Source organism: Panthera onca, chromosome E2, assembly GCF_046562875.1.
Source record: "Panthera onca isolate mPanOnc1 chromosome E2, mPanOnc1 haplotype 2, whole genome shotgun sequence".
In the NCBI taxonomy this organism is placed as follows: Eukaryota; Metazoa; Chordata; class Mammalia; order Carnivora; family Felidae; genus Panthera; species Panthera onca.
In genome coordinates, this window is record NC_138353.1 from 48175820 (window position 1) to 48188312 (window position 12493).

The 12493-nt window shown below is 52.5% G+C and overlaps 1 protein-coding gene across 1 annotated transcript in view; it reads left to right on the forward strand.

Annotated features, from left to right (window-relative positions):
* VAC14 (VAC14 component of PIKFYVE complex) overlaps positions 1-12493 on the forward strand; it is a 101474-nt gene that overhangs the window by 55672 nt on the left and 33309 nt on the right. Inside the window, exon 14 of the mRNA XM_060650183.2 lies at positions 5648-5780. Within this exon, the coding sequence (XP_060506166.1) occupies positions 5648-5780 (133 nt within the window). The remainder of the gene's footprint in view (positions 1-5647; positions 5781-12493) is intronic.

The window sequence follows — 12493 nt, forward strand, 5'->3', positions numbered from 1 at the left end:
AAAAGAAGCCGATTCCCTGCCCAGCTGTCGAGAGTGAGGTGATGGAGGGCCGGAGGTGGACAGAAATGGCCAGCGAGGCACTTTGCACTCCCACGGGGAGAAACAGGCTGCAGTTGGGCAGAAATTCGTTCCATTGAGAGAGGCCCATCATCCGTGTAGTCACACTCCCGGCATGAGTTTGCTGACTCGCCGCCCCACCTCCTCCTCCCTCTGCAGCCCTGCCTGAGAACATCTCTCAGGTTCTGACTCAGGCCAGCCGGGCCTGAGGGGCTGGTTAGTCAGAAAAGTGGTGGGCCGGTGGGAAATGGAGGCAGGAGGAGACCGAGTAGGTCCTCACCCTGTCCTCGGTGAGCACTAAGCTGCTCCCCGTCCCTGACCAGCCCACTCAGGAAGGGCTGCCTCTCCTGCCCGGACCTGCCATTTCTATACAGTTGGGCCAGGATTGCAGTGAGCTTTCTGAGGCTCCCAGCCCAGTCCTGCAGAGGCTCCTCCTCGAGAGAGTCCATTCTGGTGGGTGGGAGCCTGAGGAACAAAATTCCCTACCCCAACAGCTGCAGGCCCCAGCAGGCCGGGCCCCAGTAGCTCCCTGACACTCCCATAAGCCTGGTCTGGGTCGCAGGCAGGCTCCCGGCCCCCCACTCAGTTTGCTCTTTGTAGCCTTTAAACAGTTGGGAGCACTGGGAGGGCTGAGCTGTGGAAGTTTTCCCAGCAACCACTACTGTGAGAATGTGAGTCACTTGCCGTGGCTTCTCCCAGATGTCACTCTGCCCTCCTCCTCCCTCCCACTAAGGGCCTCAGCGCCAGGGGCTGCGTGCATGCCTGGACATCGAGAGTTGATTGTGTGGCCCAGAGGGGGCTTTGGCTGAGAAGACCAGGAATGTGTTCAGAGCAGCCCCAAGCCTTTCCTTCTGCTGTCTTAGGCCAGCCATCAGCGGAGAGACGGGCAGATCTGCCTCCCCGAATGTGGGGCCAGGGATGGGGGAGTCACAGATAATCATACCCTCTTCTCCTCACAGCCTCCCTGCCTCTCAGCAGAGCACTGTGAACGTGTCCCAGATCTGAAATCTCTTCACTCAGAGACTTTCCAGACTGTCCCCCAGCCCTCAGTCATCCATTCCAAGACCCAGAGAATGGGAACAGGTTGCCCCTTGCAGTGCTCTGTCGGAGTCATGGCGTGTTTGCGAATAGCAGCAGCCCCCGTTCATTGGGCACAGGCTGTGTGGCAGGCCCCGGTCCCAGTACATTCAATGTGTTGTCTCATTTAATAAGGGCTCTTATTGGGGGTGCCTGGCTGACTCAGTTGGTGGAGCATGCAACTCTTGATCTCAGGGTAGTGAGTTCAAGCCCCACCTTGGGCATAAGGATTACTTAGTAAAACTTAAATAAATAAATAAATAAATAAATAAATAAATAAATAAATAAATAAATTTTTTTTGACTGAAGGAATAGGGGCTCTTAATGCCCCCACTTTATAGATGAAGAAACCGAGGCTTAGGATAAGAGACTTCCCCCAACCTGTGCCGCTAGTAAGCGGTGGACATCTGATCTGAACCGGGTCTAATGGATTCCCAAGCCTTGCTCTAAAACACTATGCTTGATGTTTCCGCCTGCCCGAGATACCGGGCCCCTTGGAAATGGAGACTGTAGCCCCGCATCAGGGAGTATTTATGATCACTCCCTGTTTGGTTCCCTTTGTCTTTTGGAACCCAAATGGTCCTAAGCCTGGAAATGATGTAGGTTGGAGGGTACGTATACAGAAACAAGCCGACAGGGATACAGGGAGCCATCACAAATGAGCACCCAGGAGAAGGTTCCAGTCCACACACACCGCCAGTGTTGGGGGTATGCAGCCAGGCCACCGTGGGCAGTGTGGGGACAGAGAGGAGGTACTTTAACAGCTGTATCTGCAGCCACCTCTTCAGAGATCAGCCCCAGCTGGGCCCAGGGTAACTCAATCTGTAAGAATGTGACACTTGATTCTGCAAACAGCCCCACTGGGCCAGGGAGCAGAGACTGTTTGCCATTCCAGAGTCACTCAGGACCTCCCAGGCCAGGCTGTTCCAGGCAGGGACCCAGAGCAACACACTGCAAACATCAAGTTCAGTGAGGCCTGCCCTTGAACTGGCCTTCTTACTCCAGGCTCGCCCCTTGCACGCAGTTCAAGGGGGCTGTGTAGAGGTTCTCAGGAGAGAGGACAGTAGTTTGAAGGCGTGACTCCTGGTAAGGAATGCTCACAGATTGATTCACAGCTGGGAGAAGTGAAACAAAAAGGCACCTTTTCCAGTTCCCAGCCACTTCCCCACCAGGAGCACTCAAGGACATAAGGGAAGTCTGAGTTGAGCAAAAAACTACTGAAAGGAGGGTTTTACTGCTTCTTCTGACCACTGGCATCTAATGAAGTCAGCCCCTGGGGCTCCCATGTAGGGCTTGCTTCTGGTACTGTGGATGGTTCCACACATTCATGTTTTGTGCTTGGGGCTGATGTTTCTGGGAGGAGATGCCCCTGACACAGCCAAGCTCGGTTCCCTGTTTTATGCAGGCGTGTGGCCACCCTCTCCCTGGTCTGGGGAGGAAGTCAGGGCTTTAGAGCCAAAGAGAGGCCAGCCTGGAAAGTGATGGCCCCGATGTCTCTGTCGGCCACTCTGCTTCCCCCAGTGTCGTCCCTGAGTTCCCAGAGGGCGGCGGCCAGGTGCTTTCTCCAGACAGTATCATTGTCTCTGTGTCCTCAGTATTGGCAGGGTCTTAGCTCCGTTCTTCTGCCTCCTGCTTCCTAAGTCACTAACCCCAAACCTCCCCAGGCACCAGGAGTGGGCGGCCTGTGTAGCTGTTGGGAACATGGGCCCTGAAGACCAGCTGCCTGGGCTCAGAGACCACCACTCACCGGCTCTGTGTCTTTGGCTAATCCTCAGCCTAATTCACAGCTTCTCCACATATATGATGAGAATAATAATAGCACATATTTTCAAGTATTGATTTGAGGATTAAATTAGATACTGTGCGTAAAGGTTTTAGATATGCGTGGCACATAGTAAGTCCTCAGTAAATGGTAACTGCTGGTTGGCTCTTAAGATGCCATGTTGGGGAGATGTTGGTCAAAGGGTACAAACTTCCCATTAGAGGTTAATAAGTTCTGGGCATCTAACATAAAAGCAATGATTATAATTAGTAAGACTATACTTAAAAAGACTATACTTGGAAAATGCTAAGAGAGTAGATTGTAAATGTTCTCACCACAAAAAACAATGGACAGATGAACAAAGAAGAGACAAATGAAGGTATTGGCTAACTCCACAGCTCAATGGTAATCATTTTGCAATGTATACATGTATAAAAACAATACATTGTGCACCTTAAACTTATATAATGTTATACGTTAATGTTACCTCAATAAAGCTAGACAAAAATACAATATAAAAAAAATAAAGCATCTAGGGGCACCTGGGTGGCTCGGTCAGTCAAGCATCCAACTCTCTTGATTTCAGCTCAGGTCATGATCTCACAGTTTGTGAGATCAAGCCCTGCGTGGGGCTCTGCACTGATAGCAAGGAGCCTGCTTGGGGTGCTTTCTTTCCTCTTTCTCTGCCTCTCTCTCTCTCTCTCTCTCTCTCTCAAATAAACCTTAAAAAAAAAACAAAGCATCTAAAAAAGAAAGCCGATATCATGTTATGCTGGGACAGTTGGAGATCCATCTACATGCAAAAGAATTCAGACTCCTTCTTCACACCATATACAAAAATTAAAATAGAGACCTAAATGTAAGAGCTATGTTTTTGAAAAAACAACTTTTAGAAAGAAGCATACCAGTAAATCTTTATGACCTTCCCCTCCACTAGGATGGCTATAATCAAAAGACAGGTAATAACAAGTGTTGGCAAGGATGTGGGAAAATTGGAACCTCACACCCTGCTGGTGGGAATGCAAAACGGTGCAGCACTGTGGAGAGCAGTCGGGCAGTTCCTTAGAACTTACACATAGAGGCACCATAGGATTCAGAAATTCCACTCGTGGGTATATAGCCAAAAGAAATGAAAACGTGTACACACAAACACTTATACATGAATGTTCATAGCAGCATTATTCTCTCTTTTTTTAATTAAGTAAGCTCTACACCCAATGTAGGACTTGAAGTCATGACCCCAAGATCAAGAGTCTCATGCTCTACTGACCGAGCCGACCAGGTGTCCTGTAGCATTATTCTTAATAGCTAAAAAGTGGAAGCAACCAAACATCCAGCAACTGATGAATGGATAAAATGTGGTATATCCATACAATGGCAGATTATTCAGCCACAAAAAATGAATACAGAGTGGACACAGACTACAACATGGGTGAACCTTAATTAACTATTATGCCAAGTGGAAGAAGCCACATACTGTATGATTCCTTTGATACAAAATGTCCAGAATAGGCAAGTCCATTGAGACAGAAAGTAGATTAATGATTGGCAGTAGCTGGTGGAGGGAAGAATGGGGAGTGACAGCTAGTGGGTGCGAGATTTCTTTTTGGGGTGATGAAAATGTTTTGGAATTAGTGGTGATCAATGCGCAATTTTATGAATATACTGGAAACCACTGAATTGTACACTTTACAAGGATGAGCTTTATGATGTGTGGATTGTATCTGTTAAGCTGGTGTGTGTGTCTATGTGTCTGTGTTTAAATGTCCTGTTAGTGCCTTGGGCAGGGGGGATGAGGATTCCTACTGTCTCTAACACCTCTTCCCAGCAGTGTTGTTACAAAAGAAAGACGAAGAAATCCCATAGCTGTATGAATATACTACACGGGGATCAGCCAGGCATTCCATCAGCCCTGCTCTTACCCTTCCATGCTGGATACCTTGCGGAGGGGAGCTGGGCTGGGCTGGATCTGGGAGGGGGCTATGCTGGGCTGGATCTGGGAGAGGGGCTGAATCTGGCCCTTAGTGTATTTTCAGCTGGGATACATATCAGAGGGATACCCCGAATGTGCTTCTGGTTCTGAAGACAGCTCTGCGCTTTGAAAGTCTTTAGACTTTAGAGTACTAGTCTAAACGAGCATCTTGGCCCAAAGAAGAAAAATGACAGATTTGAAAACACTGAGTGAAGATTGAAGCCCTTGGTAACATTTTGTCAGTGTGTGCTGTCTTTGATCCAACAGGTGTGCGCGTCGTATACCTTTTCGTGAGCACTGTTGGGAAAGGAGTGTGAGTTTTGTTGACTTTTGGTGTCGTGTGCCTCTTTCACCCCTTTTTTCTCTTTCGCTTGTCATGTGTCCTTAACGAGCCAAAATGAAGCCCAAGTGTGTTTTATTTACTGAAATAATAGGTACAGGTTCGTTTTCTAAGAAAAAAAAAAAAAAAACTAGCACGCATACCAGTGGGTCTTACAGATAGAAGGTGTTCAGTAAGTAATTGGGGGTTGGCTGGAGAGGTGGACAGGTAAATGGGTATTTGTGCAGTAAGCAAAGTTGTATTTGCTTATACATACTTGTATAGCCTTTGCCTTTTTGCCATTAACCCGAGGACTTTGATTAAAGATTTTTCCATCACCTTGTTACACACAGACCCCACCACCGCCTTTTTTGGCATTTACAATTGTTTATGATCTGTGGGGGTCCCGCCACCCTGTGGACACATAGAGTAAATCCCGGCTCTGTCCCTTTCTCTGCAGGTACCAAAGGCTTAGAATGTTCTCCTTCCACCCCCACCATGAACTCCTACTTTTATAAGTTCATGATCAACCTTCTCAAGAGGTTCAGCAGCGAACGCAAGCTCCTGGAGGTCCGAGGTGCTTTCATCATCAGGTTAGGCTCTGTGTGCCTTCTCTTCCTCGCACAGCCACGGTTTTTCATGTCACACCCTTGCGAAAGGGCGGAGCAAGCATTTTCTCTTTCACTTCTCTTCCCTCCTTTTCCTTTGCGTTTGTTCTTGAAGAAACAAGCCTCCCTCACACCGGGTGGCTGGTGCTGCCAACACGAGACAGGTCAGTGTCGCCGTTTCTCGCCCAAATGAGGTTTTCACTTATTGAGACGCTTTTCCCCTGAGGTTAAATGTCCTCTCATTAAGCGCCCTTGTTTGAAGTCTTTGGGGGAGAAAGTAGGTGAGCCAGATGGAACATGAAATGGGGCTGTACTCAGGTGCCCAGCTGCCAGCATGGGGTTTGGCCAGGCAGAACTGGGTTCTTGAGTCGTGCGAGCCTTGTCCTGGACAGTCCTTTCTAGGCCTCTAGAACTCCCAGCAGCAGCAGCATGACTGAGTCTGTCCCTTGGCCTCCCCATCGGCTCCAAGGAGCCAGGTCACCAGAAGAGCGACTGTCAGGTCACCAAAATCTAGGTGGGGCACGAATTTCTCCAGGCTTCCCAACAAAGCCAGGCGGAGTGGTTTTCTGGAGTAGTCTGAGTGGCCTCAGATGCTCTACGGCTGTAGTTCTCAGCCCTGGCTGGCTGCCTATTAAGTCACCAAAGGGTCTCATCCTGACCCATGAAATAAGCAGCTGGGGTGCTGGGTACTGAAGCTGTCCAGGATGCTCAGGAAACTGAACCAGTGTGGTCCATGGAGTCGGGAAGGCGCCTGAGGCCACCTGCGGGGTCCAGGGGCTGAAGGGGGATTGCCAGCAGAGGGTCCAGCCTGAACAGAGCCCTCAAATCAAAAAGCGTGGAGAGTTCATCTTGCTGTGATCCAGAGGGCAAGGGGGAGAGGGGCCCAGCCTTGCTGGACACACCAAGGGTTGGGGACCTCACCCAGAGGCTGGGGGGTAGGGGGAGCCACTGAAAGGGCTGGGATTAGGGGGACAGTGTGACCAGATTTGTGTTTCAGGGGTGGGTGGAGAGAGCAAGGCGGATGTGCGGGAGACCAGATGGGAGGCTGTTGTCCAAGTGGGAGATGGTGACTGCTTGGTAGAGGGATGGGAAGAAGCAGCGGCATTCTGTAATTCGTAAGAAGTATCATTAGTGACCGATTACCTGAGGGCCTGAGGGGACAGGGTGTTGGGAATGACACCCAGGACTCTCGTGTGAGCACGGAGTGGCTGGTAGTGGCAGTCCCTGAGAGGGGAGCTCTGGAGGACGAGCAGGGAGGAAGAAGGGTCCCGTGTTTGAGTTTAAATTGCTTTGGTGACATCAAAGGAGGATGAAGAAGCAGGTTGCTATACCTGACTCTCAAAAGAGGGACCTATGGCCAAGATACAAATCCAGAAGTTGATAACATGGTCATTCATTCATTCACTCACAAGATATTTACTGAATACTGACTCTGCAGAGTACCACCCTAGATGGTTCCGTCCTTGTGGGGCTTTCCTTCTTAGGGAATAAGAACGGTCAGTGGTAAGAGGGGCAGAGGCGGAAGGGAAAGGGCCTGAGGCCACTGAGCCCTAGGGAGCTCCAGTGTGTAATGGTTGGGGAGAGAAGGAGAAGCCAGGAGAGGAGGCTGAGAAGAAGGACCTGAGAGGTGGGAAGAAGTGAAAGGGGGTGGCAGGAGGCACTGAGGGGAGATGAGGCCCCGCAGGGGTATGCCAGGAGCCTGCCCAGCCACCAGGAAAGCTGAGGGAGGGAAATGCGAGGAGCAGGCCCCTGGCCACTTCATTCCACACTGCCTGCCAGGGCCCTAGCTCGAGGGCTGAGGGTGATTTGAGGGCACGAGGCAAAAGACTGAGCTGCAGGAGGGGGCAGGCCTGCCTGGCCAGAAGGACCAACAGCAGGACCATAAAGTTTCTGCCCGTTGGGAGGAAGGGGCTTCTGATGGTCCAGACCACCAAAAGGTATCCCCGTGGTGGTGGAAGTCTGTCACTGCCCTCGTGCTTTTCTGAGGTCGTATAGAGCAGGGTTTTTCAAGCTCAGCGCCGTTGGCATTGGGGGCTGTCCTGCTGTGGGATCTAGGGCAGCACCCCCCACCCCTGCCCACTCATGTCCGCAGCACCCCCGCCCTCCCAGCTGGGACGATCAGAAATGTTTCCAGACATTGCCAGGTGCCCGCTGGGTAACAAAATCATCCCGGGTGAGAACCACAGTTACAGAGGGACAGATTGGATTCTTATCCTGATTGGCCAGAAGAAGATTTGCACAGCTTTTCTTCACATCGAGTTGGACAGTCGGTGGGATTGAAGTGGAGATTAGAAGTGGTACAGGAGACCCCCCACCAGGAAAGCGATGGTCTAGCCCCACAGGAGTGACAGTTTACTTTATATGGTTTTCCAAATTACAGACGTGTCAGTTCTCTTGATGAGCCCTCCTTGCCTGGAAGCCTTTCAAGAACCAGCAGAGAGAGAGGCCTTTGAAGAAGGCAATTGTAACTAGCCTCCCCCTGGAGAACTGGACTGTAATGGGTTTTTCCATCCTCTACCAGCCTCACACACTCCATCAGGGGCTCGGAGAGAAGGAGCTCAGAGCAGTAAGCAGCATCCCCAGACGGCACCAGGCAGAAGTGTGGGCACCGTGGGCACACGTGCGTGTTCTCCCCACCCGCTCGGGAGCCCTAGGCTCTGAGAAGCTGGTGACCTGGTGGCCAACACCATGTTCCACTTACAGCCACTAGGGTAGTGAGGCCTCACTTGCTTTGTCTAGTGTCTCCCTAGCAGCCTGGGCTGATGGGAATCCTCATTTTGTAGAAGGGAACTGAGGAAGCCACATGCCTGCCAGGCTTGGTGGGAGCCACGCTGCAGACCTTTGCTCTCCGCTAATTCTGCACCCACCACTTTATCCCTTCTGTGAGAGAGTGCAGGGCCAGGTACCTTGAGGGGCCCTGTACAGCCTGTGGGCTGGGACCACCTGGAGCCCAGCTCCTTAGAGGGTCCTCTGGGCCTGTGGGCTCTCCTTCCTCATCCTCCTGAGGGCTTAGTATGTCCAGCCTGGCTGTCTGTTCCGGGGCTCACACCCCTCGTGGACCCCACCAGGGCTTCACTGGGCACCGAGCCTGGCCCCAGGCCATGTCTCACTGCTACACCACACAGCCTGAGGTCTTCTAGCCCTTGGCACTAGCACGGGAACCCAGTGGGCTGGGATGGAGGGATCCTTATGGCTGGGCCCCTCACACTTATCCCTCCCAGTCCTTTGCTTCGTTTGTCCAGCCTGCCGTCCCCCCAGAAGCAGCACCAGCACCTGCTTCCTCTGGGTAGTGCCAGCTCTCTGGACCTGCTGCCTGCTAAGCCCGCCGGCCAGGCCACCACTGACCAGCCCGGGCCACAGTCCCAGCCCCCCAGCCCAGGTTCTCAGGGTGCACACGGCACGCATCAGACATGGAGGAGGACTTGAAGACATGTGCTGTCCTCCTCCTTCCTGTGATCAGACAGGGAGTGAGAGCCTTCAGCGAAGGTTGCTGGGGACCAGCTGTCGGGAGCGTCAGCCTGCCTGTCTACTTCTCGTTTCATTTCCTTATTTTTTGCTGACGGCTTTAAAGAGGAGCATAATGATGGTCCATGCAGACTGCTGAGATGAACCCACAGGCCTGATAAGAAACACACAATGATTTAACCCTTTCCTTCAGGTGTTAGGCAAAGAGAGAGAGGAAGAGACTCTTCTGACGGACAAGTTGAAAGCCATTGTTTGTGCAGTAGCGCATTTAGCTCAGGGAGCAGGAGTGCTTGCTGTCCGTAGGACAGAAGCACCCAGAGCTGTTGAAGACAGACATCTGGTGGGCATCTTGTTGTTGAGGAAGATGCGTGATTTCCCTCGGGACCCTGGAGTGTTTCCTCTCCCCCCGTGGCTTTCCCAGGCTGTACCTGCCCAAGGGGGTGGGGGTGGGCCCCTGAACTCCCGCCGGGCCCCTGAGCAAGTTGGACATCCTCTGTGTCCATGTGGCCTTGTTATCTGGTGGACATAACATTTTAGACACGTGTTGAACTTGGGGGAGCCAGTGGCTCCAAAGCCTCATCTCAGCTAGACTCGCTGAGACCTGCTCTGGGCCCTGGCCCTTCTCGTAGCTGCAGGAGTTGAAAGGAGGGAAGAGGGCACATGGGGCGAGGGTGCCAGAGGGTTCTGGGCATCCCCCAGCCCTGCCCACACCTGTCCCCCATCCCTGGACTTCACAGAAATGGGGCAGATGGGCCTCCCACAGGTCCTTGGGAGTCAGGTAGAGACTGGAACTTCTGGAGTCAAAGAGACTTGGGTTCGAGTCCCAGTTCCTCCAGTCTGGGGCTGTGTGACCTATTTCTACAGTGCCTGCCTTGCCGTTTTGCGGAGAGGGTGACACGAGACCATGCGTGCTACGCCTCTCAGCACAACCTGATAAACGGGGGCTCTTGTTCCTCCTCATGACACAGCCTCTGCCTCCCATGGTGGTCTGGGAGAACGGGAAATCAGACCCCAGAGAGGGTGAAATAATGGAACCTTCTGTGCCGAGAGCTGGCCCTGGCACGCCAGGCCTAGGGCCCCGGCACCACGAGCACCCACCAGCAGCCCGGCCCCGGTCCCGTTAAAACAACTCTGCCCCAAGTAGGTGTTCGTGTACATTTCCCTCCTCCGGCCCCTTCCCACCCCCCAAGCCGCCGCAGCAGAACAAGCGCAGGGCTTGTTTTCCCATGAACCGCGCCACTTATACTCAGTAGAAAAGGAGAGGAGGGAGAAAACGCAGCCCCTTTGATAAACTGTGATATGAACTGCAGCAGAATCCAACAGCTGTGATCTTTACAAGGCCTGCTTCTGTGCTGGGAAGTGAGCGAGTCTCAGGACGCTCCACTCTGCCGGCCAAGATGGCCCTCTGGCCAGCCGTCTTTTGGCTTAACCAACTGTGCTTCCCCCCTCCTCTTCCTCCCTGCCGCCTCGCAGAGAGGACTTGACAGAGAATGCTTGCTTTTTAACAAGTGCCTGCTGGGAACTCAAAGGCTCCAACCCCAACCAGCCCAGCTGATGGTGGATGAGGTCCTGAGCACCCTTTCTGGGGAGACGGGTGCCCCTAAGATGAGACATTTGAAGGGGATGGACCAGGGGCCCAAGTGGGAGGCAGGAAGCGGTCATGAGTCTTCTTCCATGAGACCCTAACCCAGAGAAGCCCTGAGATAAGGCTTCTAGTTCATTCTGGCCTTCCTCTCACCTCTCCAGTTCAGCAAGCACAGTCCCTAAGATGTACCCCAGCTAATCCTGCCCTTGCCCTACCCTCCCTCCTCCAGGTTCGCATAAGAGCCCTGTGTTTGTGGGCAGGGGCAGGGGGAAGATTGGCCGCTGAGATGGGTGGTGGGAACCCAGGGCCTAGGAAGCCACTGGAGACTGGACTTGTTTTTAATTGCATCAGGGAAGGGCCTCAAGAGAAGAAGCTTTGTTTCATGCTGTAATTGGGAAATTCCACTTTGCTGTCCTCGTGTGGTCCACCAGTGAGACGGGCCCTGGGCTGGAGCCACATCACCAACATGGCTGGGGCAGCCCACATGGGCTCACCCTCCCCACCCAGCTCACCTTCTCACTCTCTGTGTCCTCCCAAGCCTTCCCAGCCTCTGGAGCTCCTTGGCATCGGGCAACCCCCTTAACCATCTTCCTACGTGCCACTTGACGTGCCAGGGGGCATTGGCCAGGCCCTCCAGAGCCCATTGTGCCGATGCTAATGAAAGAAGAATCTGGGTAAAGTGGCAAGCCCCAGATCCTTGGTTCACATGGCATGTTAGGAAATCACACTTTGCCTCTGGCCCCTAGCCCGTGGGAGAGCGCTTCTGTGAGGCCCGCTCGCTTTCTTCCACTCTCCCCTTTAATGGAATGCACTCCTTTGCTCCAAATAAAAAGAAATCGCCTTGACAAACCTGTGCCAACCTAAGTCTGTCTGCTGGAAGGGACCCTGATGCACCTACCCAGAATGCGGGTGGAATCTGATCTTTTATTAGTTTGAAGCCATATTGATTAGGTCCCCAGCCGAGAGGAAGGAGGCAGGACGTTGAACAGGGCTGGAAGAATTCTTCCAAGGAATTTTTTCCCTCTCAGAGCTTCTTTTCTTGCTGACCTTAAGTAAGTCTGCCCAGCTCCTGTGTAAATCTTCCAGAGGTTTCCACAGTCATTCTTCCCTAGAGACCAGGGGGCTGGGGCGCTTTTGTTGAGACAGAGGATAGCGAAGGGAGTGTGTGGCAGAAGCTGTATTGCACAACCAGCTCTTGGCTTTGATCTAACTGGAGACAGCTGAGAGAACGTGACTGGCAGGGAAGCACAATCTGACATGCCAGAGTTGGAGAGGAAAAAAGTCTGCCCTCAGAGGTAAAATCCAAAGATGTCTTTGGGAAGGGCAAAATTCAGCCAGTCCAGAGAGCCCAACCTGGTCTATTTCCACTGTCTCCTAACCCGTGGAAAGTGCTGCATCCCAGCACCTCACAGAACCATGTGTGACCCGGGGCTGCCCTGGAGGGCTGGGGACCTGGAGGCCGGCCAGTGGCTTTGCTCTGCCTCCTCCAGGCAGTCTCCTGTCAGGCCCACTGTCACACACAGTGGTGCTCCCTGTAAGAAGTATGTATTTTCTCTGGAAAATGGAAACCACATGTGATGGGCCTCGTTAGGCCAGGCTGGGATTAATTAGGTCCTACTGGGAGTGGTGGGGGAGGAGAGGAAGTGCT